This window comes from Aphis gossypii, chromosome 2 (genome assembly GCF_020184175.1).
Source record: "Aphis gossypii isolate Hap1 chromosome 2, ASM2018417v2, whole genome shotgun sequence".
Classification (NCBI taxonomy): Eukaryota; Metazoa; Arthropoda; class Insecta; order Hemiptera; family Aphididae; genus Aphis; species Aphis gossypii.
This window is the reverse complement of record NC_065531.1, coordinates 8,362,022-8,381,093: the sequence shown is the minus strand read 5'-3', so window position 1 is coordinate 8,381,093 and position 19,072 is coordinate 8,362,022. Positions and strand designations below refer to the sequence as shown.

General features: G+C 26.3%; 2 protein-coding genes across 2 annotated transcripts; one reads left to right on the top strand and one right to left on the bottom strand.

Moving 5' to 3' along the window:
* Positions 1-122: 122 nt before the first annotated feature.
* On the top strand, positions 123-7,609 carry LOC114124936 (lysosomal membrane ascorbate-dependent ferrireductase CYB561A3-like). The gene is made up of 6 exons (XM_027988389.2): positions 123-366; positions 528-629; positions 4,227-4,271; positions 4,560-4,781; positions 5,204-5,555; positions 7,297-7,609. The coding sequence occupies exons 1-6, from the start codon at positions 321-323 to the stop codon at positions 7,412-7,414; spliced, it is 885 nt and encodes a 294-aa protein (XP_027844190.1). The 5' UTR covers positions 123-320; the 3' UTR covers positions 7,415-7,609.
* Positions 7,610-13,017: 5,408 nt separating this feature from the next.
* Positions 13,018-18,821, bottom strand: LOC114124937 (deoxynucleoside triphosphate triphosphohydrolase SAMHD1). Its single transcript, XM_027988390.2, has 11 exons — positions 18,628-18,821; positions 18,450-18,534; positions 18,128-18,369; positions 17,363-17,543; positions 15,889-16,053; positions 15,555-15,823; positions 15,311-15,373; positions 14,683-14,857; positions 14,043-14,278; positions 13,736-13,854; positions 13,018-13,359 (listed from the first exon to the last, which is right to left on the bottom strand). Exons 3-10 carry the CDS (start codon positions 18,322-18,324, stop codon positions 13,737-13,739), a joined length of 1,404 nt encoding a protein of 467 aa, XP_027844191.1. The 5' UTR covers positions 18,325-18,369; positions 18,450-18,534; positions 18,628-18,821; the 3' UTR covers positions 13,018-13,359; position 13,736.
* Between the last annotated feature and the right edge of the window lie 251 nt (positions 18,822-19,072).

Sequence of the window (19,072 nt, the reverse complement as noted above, 5' to 3'; positions counted from 1 at the left end):
GATTTAACAGCGGGCGAGCTCGTTCGACGGCTGTGCGAGAGATATGCGAAAACATCCAATAGACAAGCGTACCGGCACGATGAGTGTAGCTCTCGAGATAACGACTACAATAGGTACGACACGATATCCACTCGTCGTCGTCGGTTGAAAATTAGTAGTCGCTTTTAGGTTATGCGCGACAGTATACCTTTATATATTACCTATATATAATATATTAAATATTGTAATTGATTAATATTATACATATTTTATATCAGTTAAAGGCTTAAAGCCCGTTGTAATTGTAGTGTAACTAAACGGTAAACTGACCGACCGCCGCTATGTACGCTTTGCAGACAGTCGGAAGCACAACCAGCTCCGTCAAAGGTAACGGCGACGCCGATGTAAATAATATAATTATAATTACGATTGAGTAGGTATATATAGCATACAGATTATTTATGTAAACGGATATACGTGTTGAATCAAGTTCGCCGATTTCAAGGATTTAGATTTATAATTTAATGATGTATTTTTATCGTATGCAGATGATACGGAAGTGTTGGATTTGGATGACGTCGGTAACTCTATAGTCGAGCAAATCATCACCAACAGTAACGCTGTCAAACGTTCGGGGAACGTAACTGCAAGTACGTGATCGCTTGATAATTATTAAAAATTTCTAACACTTCGAGGAGCAAGTGATCGTTTTTATTAGAGTCAAAAGTCTGTTGCAATGTATGTATTTAAACTGAATGTCATAGTCTAGTATAGGTATGTGGGGACGAGTGGTAGCTGCGTTTTTTCCCATCGATGTAGGGCACTTGAAACGAAATCTTATTATTTATAGTATTATTATAGTCCTGTGGCATATCTATATTCTATATTCATATAATATTTTTAATTTTATTACTCTTTCTACTCCATTTTGTTTCGTCATTTATAAGCACTTGTACTATAATAATCAAAACATAATTTTATTTACAGTGTACAAAAATAAGTTTAACCTTGTTCGGTGTTTAAAAAGAATGACAAATGATTTTTATAATATCTTATATAGAGGACATCTGGACATTATTACATTAAAATACCACTAATATTCGTTATCCTGTTTATACACATAACAACAAAACACACGTTCGCAATTTCAAAGAATATCTTTAAATTTGGTCGGTTTTAAGTTGAAAAATATTTATAGTAAAAATAAAATAAAACAACATTCGTGACCGTCCGACATTCGAGATAATTTTTTTATCCAACATTCTACATAACATAGATTATCGTATATTTCTAAAAGATTGTTCTTATTTTTTAAACGAATACAAATATGTTATTCGATTTAATTTCTAGATAATATATTTTTTGAAAATCATCCGAATACCTACGTCTTACTTATTCTAAATAACTTTACCTTTTAATTTAATACGTTTTCCGAATTTGAAATTGAAATAATTAAAATACTTTTTTTTGCTTAAACCCAAATATGAAATAACACACTTATCAGTTATTATACTACAATTATGTTAGATTTTAATTAAGAATTTAAATGTTATAAATTGCGAATGTTGTTTTACATTAACAATAAATCTAGGTATAACGTCGAACTTTTTCGTGGTTTAATGGTTTATGGTTATAATCATAGGCGTAAACTGAGGATTTAGAGGGGGCAACTGCCCCCTTGGTATTTTGTAAAATGTATTTATTAGGTATATTTAGTATTTAAGTATCTTTAAGTATACGGTATATCGACATAGAATAAAGTTTGCCCCCCTCCCCCATAAAAATTGCTCAAGTTACGCCCATGGTTATAATTAGCTGAGACTTATAACTCGTCAATAGATAAATCAGAATTTAAAATCTCAAAGTTTTATTGACACGTTATCATCTATTTTGGTGTGTAATTTATGCCATAAATCTTAAAAATATTTATTAACGATTCACAAGAATAAGAGTTTTGGATTAAGAATTAATAAAAATATTATACGATATTTATAGGACTAAAGCCTGTTAGTACATTTTTCGGGTAGGTACATATAAATTTCACTAATACATTTTTTGACCTATAATTAATTTTGGAACAGTAATTTTTATTTTTTACCTATAAAATCATATCCAGACCGTACACCAAAATAGATAGGTATTACAAGTAGACGATGTACATTTTAATTTACAATATTCGAAATTGATTGTATTCATATTTCATAATACTTTATAGGGCATCGTTTTATAAGCATTTGTATGTTAAGTTAATTGTCAGTCCTAATTTTTTTTAAGCCTGTAATCGTTATAATTGGGAATACAAATTATGAATTAATGAGATTAGTTCTTAAATTATTGTATTATATATATATAAAATAGAGGGCAGTGATTCATTGACTACTATTATTTTTAATATCATGTAAGATAAATTATGATACCTACTTATACATATTACATAATATTATGTAAATAGGAAAACTTGAAAAATGATAGCATTTTTGTTTTTATTTTGTATCTGCTACTTACATATTGTCATTATTAGGTAGGGCATTGGTAGAAGTAATACTATTATGGTCCCCTCTCTATAATTTTAATACCACTTGAAAAAAAAATGGTATGTATATATTTAAACTTGTTATACATATGCACTGTTTTCAAGTAGGTACAAACTACAAGTGTTCACTATATACATAACGTTTTTCACATAAGCTAGTTCCACAAAGAATTACCACATAAAGGTTTAACAATATAATTACAGTATTTTATACTCTACCAACAAATTAATTGAAATTGAATATAAATAAAATGTAATCACACCATAAATACCACCTAGCACTTATCCACGCATGCCTTAAAAAAGTTATGATTGATATTTGATGTCACATTTTCACACCTCAAAAATATATTCAATAAAATCAGTACCTGTTTAGATTAATGTTGACTTACATTTTCAATCAAATCAAAATTTGAAAAGAAATTGTAAATTAATAATTACCTAGTTCATGTACTAGGTAGAAAAAATATATCATGTATTTTGTATACGACGAATTTTAAAATGTGTAAACTGTTTATGACATAAACCTAACCTAACCTAACCTAAACTTTATGTAATAAATATCATGCACTAGAACTTATTTGCAAATATACAATGTTGTTTATAACTACATAATATTTTATTAGATAGATCGTGTAGCAAATTTGTTTAACTGAAATAATATACATAGGTATTACACACGGTAGCAAAGATGGAAAAGGGCCGTTTGGGAAAAAATTGAAGTACTCGTAAAATAGAAGCTGTTTAGGAAAAACAGAAATTAAACGTCTAAAGCAGCGTTTCTCAAACAGTGGTATTGGATCTTAAAAATTGTATATTAATTATGTATATACATTTTAAGATATTTATGATATTTTATTCTGTATAAACATAAACTACCTATATAAATTATAAGTTTCTGTTATTAACCACAGCAGGAAACAAGCACACACTTCGCATATGCCTCAATATTAAAAATACATTTAATGTATTTTTAATATAAAAATAATAATAATAATAATTTTACAAATTTTTTAAAATTATATTTATTACAAACCTATATAAACTTTGTAGTATACATAAGAAGTAAAAGCAATAAGCAAACTTCAATTTTTTAGAACTCCTTGTTAGAGTAAAATCATGTGGGTCACGATAGTTTTCTGCATGGGAAAATTTGGGTTGTGGTCCTCAGAAGATTGAGAACCACTAGTCTACCACTAGTCAAACTACCAGAAGTAAAGGTGATCCACAGAATGAACATTTTATTGAATGTGAATAGTTTACATGTGAAAAATAAATGTATTATTCTATTTTAAATTTATAGTGTGTTTAAATTTTCGTGAAAACGTTTATTAATTATTTGAATTTTACTTACTTCTACAGTTCAGTACCTAGGTTTTTTTTCTGTATAACATTAAAGTACATAGATGGGTAGGTTCTTAGGTTCTAGGAACAATTAACTAATTAGCTACTATAAAAAGATTGGTTTTAATAAGTGTTCATAATATTTTCGTAATGCCCGTGGAGAATACAATTGGTAGCAGTTCGTAAAATTTTAATATAAATAATAATAATAATTAATAATAATTGTATGAATAACACTATTAACAGTTATATATAATATTGTTTTTATTAAAAATGTAGACCGATATTGGAATATATTTATATGGACTTATGCTTATTGTTTAGTCTTTAAATGTTTGATAATTTTTAAATATTTAATGATTGGTTTCAGATGGCTATCAATCTTCTCAAACTCACCCGGCGATACATAATTATGGTAAAGGACATATTATTACTCTTCTTATTCTTATTTGTAAGTCGGTTTTCAATTATTGGCACAATATATAAATATTTATACTTCTAAATGTGTTCATTTCCATTTATCCCTATGGGAATATTAACATTTCATTTCATCATTGAAAATATTAAAATGTCACGTATGTGGCACGCGTGTATATGATTATTATTATACATAGTCATTTAATGAATTAATTTCTATTTTACAAAACAATAATTAATAATCAGATATCAATATATCATAATATTATATCTTTTATAATTCCAGAACGAAACGTCAAAAAAGACCACACTGGTTTGTGTTTTTGGACAATATTTCAAGCCGTCGGACTTACGTGTGTTGGCACGATTATTTGTCGATCTGTCATATATCAGCACGGATATTTTGACGTATCTTCCAACAACAACTCAACGTCGATTACTAAAAGCCAATTTTCCAATTGGCATTACTCGCTTAGCACAGTTGGATTCATATACCTCTATGCCAACTGTAAGTGATGCTGCAATGATCGGTTAATCGTTAACATAATACAATCAAATAACGCTTTATCACGTTAATCGTTGAATGAAAAAAAACTTAAGGCTAACTTTTCACGAATTTAACGTTGCAATTGTCTGTCCGATTAAAATGTTTGAATTCGATTACTTGGGATTGGGGTGGAAGTAGGGGTTTACTTAAGTTCTGCGTAAAATTAACAAACGAGGAGAAGAAACAATTATTTGAGATATTCAGATATTCTAGATGAATTTGGGGGACCCAATGGAGTTGTTTTATTTTGTGGGCACTAACATGCAAAACGCCGACTATTTAGTAAGATTACAAAAACGAATATAATTATACATCATATAGGTATCACACATGTTATAGGCAGACAATAGTATGTACCTAATATATTACGCGACTGTTCGCAGCGATTTTCATGATAAAATCCCACAAATCAAAAGTGTCGCTACCGTACATAATGCTGCACACATTTGCGTACCTCGTATCAGCCTTGGGACTGTGCGCCATGTACGTGCACAAAGAAACGGGCAAGCCCGAGGGTAGCGCGTTCTACGAGGGTCATCTATACTCCATACACGCTTGGACCGGTGTGTTGGCGGCCGCCATGTTCACGATCCAATGGCTGACTGCCGCCGCCACGTTCATCATGCCATGTCTGCTCAAAATAGGGTTACCGCTGGGCAAGATGTTTAGCCTGTATACCACCATCGTGTCAACCATCAGCCTCATTTCCGGAGTCAACCAAAACGCCATGAAGACGTGAGTATGAGACGTACTATAATCACTGGCGGTTTTGAGATTTGAGTTTGTCTTATCTTCTTCTTAGGCGTATTAAGACGAAATAGTAAGATCCTTTACTGCTTCTACAATCCCTTTCCATTGATCTCTATTTCACTATTCGTTACCATTTATACTGACGTTAAGAGTAACATCTCTTTTTGCCATCATATCAAACCTTCGCTCTCCACTTTGATTTTCCATCATAACTTTCCCTATAGAGCATTCTTTGTCTTTTTTCTTATACGATATTAAAATGCATATGGTATAAATTAGTAGTTAAGTATGCAATAAATGGCTCACTAAGTTTCTCTGCCTCGGGTAATTGAGTACATGACGTAATAATCTATCTGTAGATAAAGACAATGCGTAGGAAATTCACTGTTATGAGTGATACGATACGACTACTAAATGTTTATCGACAGTGGGTTACAACTTACAAGCTGGGATACTGTATACTCATATATTGGGGTGAGTGCCCACACATAAACCTAACCTACAGGCTACAGTGTAATATTATTATTATACATATTGGTACCAAATGATAAAATGGAAAAAAACCGTGACGACATTAATTAATCACTTGTGACTTGCCCATACAATCGAGTACATTGTAGGTACAGTATTGTTCTGTGATCCAAGTACCGAGAACGTAAAGAAAAACAAAAATAAAACCAACGGAACGGAACATACCTTTATAGCAATATATGTTTACTGATAATCGATTGTTTGCATTGTCATTGTCGTATCATATACGAATATAAAATACGATAACTCTTTTGTTATGTGTTAAATTAGTTTTTTATTTCTTACTCCTGAGAGTTATCTAACTATTTTTATACGACTATACTTATCTAGAATTTTAAAAATGATTAAATATTTATTGTGTAATTTTTTACCGTAATTAATTTATTACGGAGTTCTAGTTAAAAGGGTTGTATCTATTGCACACGAATATGAATCATATTGTAAAATTGTATTATGACTAGATGATAGAAATTACACTACAGCTTAGTTAGAAGTTATAACCTATAGGCTAAAACAGTAAATAAAAATGTTTATAAGTTATAAATTATATAACACTTACAATACAGAACGATCTCTAATAAGCTTAGACTTTTTGAAGAAGCTATCATTTTTTTTTTTCATTTAATTTCAAATATAAATGAGTTATTACTTGTATTTAAAAAATATATATTTATTCTTTTTAATTCAAACAGCCTGATAAACAACTGTGGACTTGGCTAGTGATACAGCTGAAAGATATTTTGGGATTTTTTCACGTTGACATTGAAATATGAGATAATCAACTTAACTAAATTATTATTGTCTTATAATACAAAAATTCCTTTTATAATTTTATCTCGTTGTATTTACTTATAAGTTATATCTCACATGTATTATTTTAAAAATTCACAGAATGTTTCAATAAAATTTAATAGTTAAATTAATAATATAAATATAATAATTATAATTTTTAGGAATAATAAAATACTAAAAAATAAAAATCTTATTGCGATCGACTACTTAATAGTTTATATTTTCATATTATTTTTTCAATACTAATGAGTATAATGAATATTATTAATTACATAAAATTACTTAATTATGAATCTCCTTTAAAAATAAATTCTACAATGAATCATTTGAATATCTGTATTTTATATTCAGCATAATATTATATGAAATAAAATATAATATGTGTACAATGTTTTTGTTTCAGAGCAAAAGATTACAGAATGTATTCAATTGAGTCATTAGTTTTGAACGGTTTTGGATTACTCGTAATAGTATTTTTATTTTTAGTTACTTACATGGTTATAAAACCAAACAGAAATTAAATGTTTTAATTTATTTTTTATTTGACGTACTTATGTATTAGATACATATATAATTGTTAATTTATATGTTATTGAATTTCAATATTAAAATGTATTCATATAAATAATATGTTGTAGTTATAGGATTATATATTATACTTTTATGCATAAGAAGATATTTTTTATGCATCTTCATTAAATTATCTTATGATTCAAGTTTTTCTTTATTATTATACTTTATAATTCACCTATTGATTTTAAAATAAATGTTTCAAATTATTAAAAAAATAAAAGAGTGGTCAAATGAGTAACGCTCTGCTGTATAGTAGGTAAGTCACTATAATAGATGCATTAAATTTGAATCCAATGATAGGTATCATTGTATATTTGTTTACGAAAAACGATTCTGAACGGAGATGATTTGTCAGTGATTTGGTGAAAAGGGTGATTTGTTTTAATGGCCTGAATACACCAACATTTAAGTTATTTTATAATTATTGTAAGCGGTAAGCCAAACTTATGGAAAATCTTGTATTCAATTTTCAACTCTTAGCTACTTATACAAACATTTTTATGAATTATACAATGATTTTAACAAATAGTTGTCAATATTTGAACTTCAAATGCTAATAATAAAACATTGTACCTATTTATTCTTATAATTTTTGAATCACTATATAAGACTAATTTATGAGGAACTTTGTATTAAATTTTTAAGTATTTTGACTCAGCCGAAAAAAAGTTGTATAAACATTTATTACAAAAAAAAAAAAAAACAAATATATCAAATGCTTTTAAGTAGCCTTAAAATAAGTGAAATATTTTGAAAATTAAATTATGTAAAGAAAATGCCAATCTAAACAACAGATAAAATTTTCAAGTATCTACGACTTATACTTTTTGAATAATAATAAATATTGAAAATTATTTGAGAATAAATTATTATTGTTATGCGATTTCGTAAAAATTTGAAACTCAGACGCTCATAACATTTTTTCCTATAATGATGTTTCTAATTTTTTCTATAGCTATTTGAACTTTGAAGGAAAACTTATAGAAAACTTAGTGTTGGATTTTTAACCAGATATAAATACCAAAATTTTTATAAATTTTCAAATACAAAATTACTTTCAAATTTTTGTAATTTCGACATATTTCGCAAAACTGAACTTAAAACAGTTTAAACGCTTATAAAAACTATACTTAACTATTGTTTTTTTTTAAATGTCTATAAACAATTTTTTTTAACTACAGTAAGAATAACTTATGAGAAACCTTCCATTAAATTCATATCGAAAACTTTTATCTATAAGTAGCTAAAAAACCAATATATCTTGAAAATTTAATTGTGTATAGATATAACATTAATATACAAAAAAATTTAAGTATTTACAATGACTCGTTTTCGTGTTACGAATATATTATAACAGTAAATTTCGCCGAAAACTGGTTTTGTGTAAAAATTCCCGTTTTTCCACCAGTCTTTTTTTTTTCCCCGATTCTTTTAAAAACTACTGGGAAATTCTTACTTTTGACCTCTATAATGTACTAAGAATATTCACTTTTCCATCAAAAAAGCACCCCTGGAGTTTTAAATTGAAGCATTATTTTGACAAATTTTGGTAAACACACACACAAAAAAATAAAAAAACCATCATTGTAAAATCAATACACTCATCACTTCATTCAGAATCTAAAACCAAAAAAAGAAATATCGAAAATTTCAATTTCTTTAAATAATGTGCAAAAGGAGTCACAATACTCATAATATTTTGAAATTATACCATGCATGGAAAATGATAATATAACATATTGATAGACATTTCAAGTTTCTATATGTGTATTCGTCTGAATTATATCAAAATAAAAAAAGCGGGCAAGTGGGTACCGTTCTGCTGTACATTAGGGGGTGGGGTTGACCTCGGACTAGGGAAGGTTAAATTTGAATGCAATGATAGGTATCATTGTATACGAAAAACGATTCTGAACGAAGATGATTTGTCAGCCTAGGATATAATTTCCAGTGATTGGTGAAAAAGGGGGTTCATGTTTAAATAGCCTGAATACACCAAAATTTAAGTTCTTTAAGAACATTGTAAGCTAAACTAATGAAAAATCTTGTATTAAATTTTCAACTCTTAGCTACCGATACAAACATTTTTATGGATTATACCTACAAAATAATTTGCAAATATTCATAATTTTGACGAACTTTTGTCAAAATTTGAACTTCAAATGCTAATAAAAAAAAATTGTGCCTATGTATTCTTATAATTTTTTTATCACTATAAGAATAACATATGAGGAACTTTGTATAGATTTGATAGAGCCAAAAAAATTTTATCGACACTTCAAAACAAATTTTTCAGAAAAATTGAAAATTTCAGTTGTCTATAAATACCTCAAAAAATTCAAAATATTTTAAAAATTAAATCACGTAAAGAAAACGCGAATCTTAATAGCTGGTAAAATTTTCAAGTATCTACGACTTATACTTTTTGAATAATAACAAATATTTAAAATCGTTTGGGATAAATCGTTGTCGTTACGCTATTTTGTAAAAATTTAAAATTCAAACGCACATAAAATTTTTCCTATAATGATGTTATGAGTTTTCTCTATAACTACTTGAAGGAAAACTTATGAAAAACTTAGTGTTATAATTTTAATCCTTAGTTATGAACACAAAAAATTTTATGATTTTTCAACTTCAAAATTACTTGCAAATTTTCGCGTTTTCGACAGATTTCGTAAAAATTTGAATTATAAACGCTTATAAAAAAAAATTGTGACTAACGATTTTAAATTTTTTTAGCTACAATAAAAACAACTCGTAAGGAACTTTGTATTAAATTTTCAAAGCTTTTTGGTCATCCAAAAATTTTTTATCGACACTTTAAAAAAAAATTCTCAAAAAAATCGAAAATTTCAGTGGTCTATAAATAACTCAAAAAAAGTCAAAATTTTTTGAAAATTTAACTATATACAGATACCACTAACATTTGGTGAAAATTTCAAGTATTTTCAGTGATTAGTTTTAGAACTACAACCATAAAAAATCGATTTGGTCGAAAACTGGTTTTGCGTAAAAATTCTTTTTTTTCCTAATTTAATTTTTATTTTTCCAATAATTATTAGGAAAAAAACTTGACAATTTTTACTTTTGACCACCCAATATATACACGTTACATTCAATTTGTTCCCGAAAACTCATCCCCAAAGTTGAAAATCCAAGCATGGTTACTACCACAACAGATTAAACAAAAATAAAACCAACACAAACCATTGTATATTTGTATGTAAAATCAATAAATTCATCGCTTTGCTAAGAATCTAAAATATATCATGAAATATACTTATCAGTGATTTCTAGGCTAACAATTTATCTATTAACTTTTTAATTTATTATAAATGGTAACATGCACACTTTTAATATCATAATCTCATACAGTTTTACTCTTTCAGCAGTGCACTATGTTCTTACATAGGTATTACTCAGTATATATTATTCAGTAGAAGTATAATAGTTTATATTTATCTATATTAGTAAATAAAATGATAAACTATAAACTGACTTTGGAGAAACTTTTTATTTCTAGACAAATTTAGAAATCCTGTTTCACCACTTTAAGGCATGAATTTTAAAAAACGCTTTAAAAGTTGAATTTTGAAAAACCTTTACTTAGTGATCGCCTAAATCGTATAAGGAACATCTATGCAAAATTTCAAGTCTCTAGACCCGGTGGTTTAGGCTGAGGCTGTGCGTTGATACCTCATAAGCTAAAGCCCGAGTATTGTTTTTTATGTAAATTATTATTAATTTTTTTTTTATACATTATCACTAGGTATTTATAAAGTTGTATTAAGTTATACATAATACGAAAAAAGTATACGTACTTATTCTTAATATCTTAGGATCTGTAAGAAAATAAATATGGGAAAAAAATATCTTGTTTATAAAAAAAAGTATATTGACTAAGATCATAATTCACGATCACCGTTTCTTTATATCGATATACTTTTTTAAGCATAAGTGTAGATAATAATATAGGTTGATACCTACCTAAAAAATATACCTACGTGTCGTCACTCGTTATATGCATGATATATTGGTATATACCTATAATTTATTATACAACTATATAAAACAAAAAAATAGTAGAAACATTTATTTAAGTGATTGTGCCAACGATTTATTTGTTTTCTGTATTATAAATGTTTATATACCTAATATACTAAGTATACAGCTTATGTTACACTAGTAAATAATATCAAATATTGACAATAACTACTATAAACTATAATAATATAGATTTGTTTGCCAACTATTAAAAAATTATTCTTAGCATATATTACTTATAATACCTAAAATAAAATCATGCCTTGTAGATGAAAATAATGTTTTATTATTTAATGTTTATGATTTTAAAGTTTATTACGTGTGTACTGAGTATTTATTGTATACATGGATGATTTGATTAACAGTATTTTTTAGTATTGTTGGGTCATTTTGTTGATTTTAATGCATATTTGTTCGATACTTCGATATGCTATAAAAATTTAGACTATTCATAATATTAACTAAATTTTAAAGATAAATTGTTTTATATTGATATTTGAGTTGTTTTCGTTAAACAAATTTATTTCATTTTTGCGGTAAAATATATTTTTGACTATTATTTTAGAGCATATTTGTATGCTTTTGAGAGCATTTATATCCGGTACTACTCATGACAAAGGAATCACCTGGCACTTTATTACATAGGTAATAATAAGCACAACAAAATATACGACGAATAAACCTTTTCGTCCGCTTCTAAAATGAACGATGTCTAAATTCAATAATGATTACCGCGGATTCAGTCTCTAAACTAGCTATTCATAACATTTTGATCGAACCTTGCTAAGGTGCACTTGATTTCAATCGCATCATACATCATAAGTATTGCGAATTTTGGCATTGATTTCCACCATCTACTTGGTGGGTATCATAGCTCAACACATCCGGTTTGGCCATACCTCTATTTGGTATTGCTGAAACCTACAACGATGATGGGAGTGCCCGCGAACGGATTTCAATTTTCAACAGTTGCCAGTTGGCGCCACCACTGTCGCGTTCACCATTGCAATATAAAGTCTAATTCTCGAATCTGCATTGTTCCCATTTTTTGGTTTTTAGTCGTTGTTTGCGTATAAGTATGTATGTATCACAAAAATGTTTGTTTAAATTTTTTTTTTAATTCTTTTACAATTATATTCATTATTGTTATAAAAGAAAAATAATTTAAGGTTGAGGAATTTAGATAAAATTAACTTTGCCTTGTATTAAAGTATAGGTATATAAAGCCATTAAAATACAAATACTGAAGGCTTGAAATATGATGAGCATATGTTTTAGATTATGCTAAAACATTAGAAGGAAAATAGTATAATACTTGAAGTTAACATTTTAGAAAATGGTATACAAAAAGTAAAATGACAAATAAACTACTTAATTTTTGTTAATAACATTTTCAAAATAAATAAAATAGTGTATAATTGTTAATATAAAAATCAAAACAATTGTAATTTATAAATAATAAATAATGATATTAAATTAAATTACATAAGTGATTAAATCTATTATCACAACTAGCATCATAGATCAATGGATATAAATAAAATAAATATTAAGTTAAATATTAGTTTTAACAAAGGTATGATTATCAATCAAAATATAACAATGTAATTAGGTTAATTATAAATGTATAATATTATGTACAATTGATTGACATTTTAAAAAATAAAATAAATAAATTTGGATACATACTTTGGTTGGTGATCTATTTAATTTAACTAATATTGACGTAATGTAAATGCAATACATTATTTATTCTTATTATTAAAATATATTGAATCATAATATTCCTTGACCTGGTGTAATATTTTGCATATTATTGAAATTGAATGTATACTCGAACCAAAAACTATACAGTTAAATCATAATCAATTCATTTTAAATTTGACAAATTTGAGAGCATTTTTAATACTATTAAAATGTATGAATTATAAATTGAAAAACAAAATCACATATAATGCAAGTTTATAATAAATATAATATTTATTCAAAAATTGTAAGGACTCTAAGAAATAATAAAGGATTGGTTTATTTTTATGGAAAAGTATAATATAATAATTAATAATCATATGAATACCTAATAATTATTATGAAATTCTAATGAAATACTAACATTAAATTATAAAATAATTTTAATTTAAAACTGAATAGGATACAATAAAAATATGGTACCATAATAATATTTTATTTTGTCTAAAAATTAGATAAATAAGTATAAAACTTACATTATGGCCTGAAATTCTTTAAAAACGAATTGCAAGCAAGATCAATTTCTTTAAGCTGACTGTCCTCTAATTTAAGTGATTTACTAAATACATTGATATCTCGTTTAAAAAACTCTAATCTGAAAGCATAAACAATAACTTATTAATCGTTGTGTGATATAATAACAATCAAAACCAAAAAACACAATATACACTTGAAACAAAATTATAAAACATAACAAAAATCTCTCAATTCATCAAATTGTATTAGTTTTAAATAAAACGAATAAAAAAAAAAATACAACTGAAATACCAAACTATTACTTACTCATTCATAGGATATACATTTTGAAATTTGGTGTCATCAAATACGACTGATGTATTATTATATAATGGTTTCTTGAAAAATAGTACTTTTTCTAATGGATTTATTAATGGATATCCACAATTTAGCCAAGTAGCTGTAATACCAAATTCAATACCAAATTGTTTTTGCAATTCATCCTTAAGACTTTGTTTTAGATTTTCAACATCAATAGACTTGTTATAAATTTCTTTGTTAATCTTTAAAAATAATATTATAATTATTAGCAGTATTAAGTTAAATAAATAATATTTAATAATTACTATTATTTTCTAGGTGTCTATTTGTTTATAAATTATAATATTATTTAATATTTTTATTATAATTTATTAGACTAAAAATAATTGTTTTCAGATATATATTATAAATTATAATTAATAATCAAACACCAATGAATAAAATATGTAGCAATTTTTTTTTTAGTGTTTTGCAGAGTAGCAAGTTGAAACAATATTTTAAACCATTAATTGAACATTATTTCTATTTTTACTCAACAACAAACTGTGTAATTTTGTAATTATTCATTATGAAATTTTGTTGTGTTTAATTTATCCCTAACAGATCTTAAATTTTAAAACAAATATAAATTTAACATTATACTCACAAATATTAAATTATAAGAACCGATAAATTTATATAGATGTCTTGTTTGTAATCTATTTAATAAACTTTTAGCTTCTTCCAATTTTGGGTCATTACTATATTGAATATCACACAATATGTGGTCAGTTAAACGAGACATTGCTTCAATATTTGTATGAGCTTCATTCAAGGCAAACCTAAAAAATAATATATTAATTTAAATGAATAATGAGAATAAAAAATATATATACTTACTTCATTATGTAATAATCATAATAAATTTAAGTAGGGTTGAGGTGTTTATGAATTTAACATAATATTTAAATACTTTTTTTTAGTTTTACATATATATATATATATCAGAAATATTTAAACCATTAGTTATGAATATTTAATACATTTAGACTTTAAAGTATAACTATTGATATAAGTATATTATTTTAATTTTAATAACAGTTAATGCAAAGTACTACAATATTATAATGTATGAAATATTAAAATTAAATAATTAATTATTAATCCATTTTACCAAAAATGTAAACTTAATAAATTCACAAATATTGATAATGGAAACACTTTACAATGAACAATTAAATAATATGATTTTTTATAGCCAATAGAAAGTTAAATTATTATTGAATAAAACTTACTTGGCACCAGATGAAATTTGTATAGTAAAATAATTTTCTGCTTTTAATAACACATCTATCCACCTAAAATAGAAAAAATAATATTTTAATTACAGTAATATATATTTAAATACATCATAAATATATAAACAAAGTTATCAAATTTTATTCACATTTACTAAGTACCATAAAATTTAATATATTTATAATAATATGCCATCTTAAGTATTCAAAATTAATCCAAATAGATATTTAATTAGCATACATCAACTCTGTGTTTTGAACTGCTGTGTGTTGGTAAGCTCTCAGATGTAAATCTGATCTCACCCTAAACATGTCATATATGTTTCTAGCCTCTTTATTTCTGAACGCTATTACTTGTTTTGGTTGGTTTGAATGAGGATCTAAAACTACTCTAGAAAACTGCATCAATCTTTTATAATCAAATGATATGCTTAAATTTAAACAATTTCCGTCACGTAAAAAGTAATCCCATTTATCAACATCAATGCCATTATCTTTATTTGATACAACCTGAAAATAAAATGTACTTAATTAATTAACAATATCTTGTAAAAATAAATTAAAAACTAATTTACCTGATATAAGAAATGGTTTTCTACTAATAACTTTCCTTCTCCTCTAATAAATTCACAAATCAATTCAACGTGATACTCCATATTAAGTCCATATTTTTTAAGCTCTTTTTCTAAATCATACTTCTGTATAATATATTTAAGCATTTCAGTTGAACTTTCTTCATGCTTTAACATGTATCAATAAACAATTTATATAACTTTAGTTAAAATACATAGTATATTAATGTGTACCTACAATTTTGTATATTATATACTATTTGGTTAAAAGTAAAATACATTTAAGATTATATTATTTGATATTTTACCAGTCTATATTTAGAATTAAAAAAATTAGAATCAAAGAACCATATACATTTTTGTGATAGTACTATTAAAATGCCATTCATTTTATTTAATAATATTTTATAACGGGCAGGTCCATTTTCCTCAAAAAAAAAAAAAAAAAATAATAATTTTTGACCATTTTTTTCCATTATCTATTTTCCTTCAAATTTCAATAAATAAAATAATAAAATAGTATATAATTTTATATTTTTATATAATATTAAGTAAAATAATACAACGTTTGTTCGCTCGAGAGTCAATAGATTTTTTTGGAGTAGGTATGAATATTTCTTATTTAACAATAAATATAAGTTTAAATCTGCTTCATAATATTGAGCCACATAAATATGTTTGTTTTTTCTTTATAAAAATTTTCTTTAAAATGTGAATGGAATGACTCACATGCATTGGTAGTTCATAATAATGAAGATGATGATTTTGCCCAAATAAGTGATGGAAATGTAATATTTTCTGAAATATACGTGCCTGTTCACATTTGGTTCTTGAACTAAATGAAGACTTTGAATTTTTTGAAATCATGATTGTGTTAGATTAATCTCTGCTTTATCTTTATAATACAGAACTCAACACTGACTAAAATATTGGAGGAAAATAGACATTATTTTAGTCAACAATAATGTGGAGGAAAATAGACAGTGGAGAAATACGGTATCTTGTTTTTGGAGGAAAATGGCTACGGCCTTTATAACAGGTATAATAAAACTATTTTTATTTATTATAAGTGCATTTATTTAGTATTCCTAATAACCTTCAGATATCTTTCATATCATTTAAAAAAAGACTATTATATGATATATTATCAGTGTTGGCCTGGCCAAGCTTTTTTTTTAGTTTATAATCATGGCAGGGAGACAAGGATATATACTAATTCACTATTCTATGATCAATCTTGTTCATAGTAAATGAAGAAAAAAAAAATTGAGACCCCAAAGAAAAATTGCAGCCAAGGCTTTTTGTATGCCAGGCCAACATTGTATATTACTAAATTCATACTACTATAATAAAATATAGTTGATGTGTATTAAAGATTTTTTATAAAAAAAATTTTTATATTTAATGAAACCTTTGTTATATGATTAAATAAATATATTATTATGATTATTAATTGTATTATAGCAAACTTTAGTACCTTCCAATCGACTCCAGATGCTTTAAGATATCTTTCCCAGCTGTGAGACAAAGGACCATGTCCAAGATCATGACAAAGACCTGCTAATTCAACACATAATTTTTCTTCTGTAGTAACATTAATATCATTCCCTGAATTTCGACATAAGGCTTCAATCATTTGTCCAGCTAAATAACAAACACTGAAAGCAGTTTTTAAAAAATAAACATAAAATAAATAAAAAAATATTTATAGGTATTAAAGGCGTTTAAATCAAAATACTATCTGCCATTTTCCAAATTGTACAAGAGAGCATAAACAATATCAAATTGTAAGTTTTTTATAGTCATATTATTCGTTCTTTAAAGAACATCTTCTTAATTTTAAATTAAATATAGTTACAGACATTACAATAATAGTTAAAACTTAAAAAAATTATAATTTAAACAATAACATACAGTGAAACTTACATTTAAAAGAGAATAGTCTACTATACTGTATACTATATTCAAAATAAACAAATTTGTGCATAACAGTAACAGTGTCAATTGCCAGTAAAGGAATAGATATGTTGGGTGTACTATTATTCTGAACAGAGTATGTACATACCTTTTAATTGAATGCCTCACAATACATATATAATAAATATAAATATAAATACTATACACAAATATTATTATTTATACCTATTATCATTCATAAATATTATTTATGAATGAATAAAAAGGCAATGTTAAAAAAAAATAATACTTGATAACAAATAAATGTAAAACTTAAGTGTATTACCCAATAGAATGTTCAAATCGATTAACACTCGCACAAGGATAGACTAAATATGTAGTACCAAGCTGTTTGATGTTACGCATTCTTTGAAATTCAGGTGTGTCGATGAATTTCACACACAGCGGATGGAGCAAAATGTGTCCATGTATATTGTCATTGAAAACTTTGCCATAATCCGGAGAAGACACAATTGTCGACATGATCACAGCAGTGTACTTTGAACTTCAAAGTTTAAAGAATCGTACCTGAAACACAGTGTACGTTTGAATTTTGACTAAAATAAAAAAAAGATAACATACAGTTTTCAATACAGAGTAATACTAACCTTCGCAGTTTGATGGTACCACTAATAGAAATTACGAACGAACAAAACAATTTCGAGATGTGAAAAGCCGAAAAATTGGAAATACCTATGACGAATAACGATTGATAATAGTATTTCAAATTTGGAGGACAATTCCACGTTGTGATAAACACGAGCTACCTAAATGATAAAAATATACCTAATCAAATCACAGTCACGTATTATATTCTTCTACCTGGTAGCGCGGTCCTTAATATCTGATACGAGAAGAAAATCGACTTTCACGGACTCTAGAAAAAAAAAAAAAATGTAGAAAGTAGAAACTATTTTAGCACCACTGCTATAATATAAGCCTGCAGATACTGTCTATCTACGGCCGTACTGTTCGCTAAAGTGTCTAAATAAAAAGGGCGCGTGTTAATTATCATTTCTTACACAATCACAGATATTGCATCTTGCCATCTCCACTCTCCAGACTTCAGAGCCCACAACCCATAATATTATATTGGTCACTGACCACCACTCATCAGTTGATCCAATAAGCATATTATGCCAGAGTATATTATAAATAGAGTAAGGATTTTAAAGGCTTAAAACAATAGAAAACTAAAAAAAAAGCAATAAAGCTGTCTAAATCTTCCAAA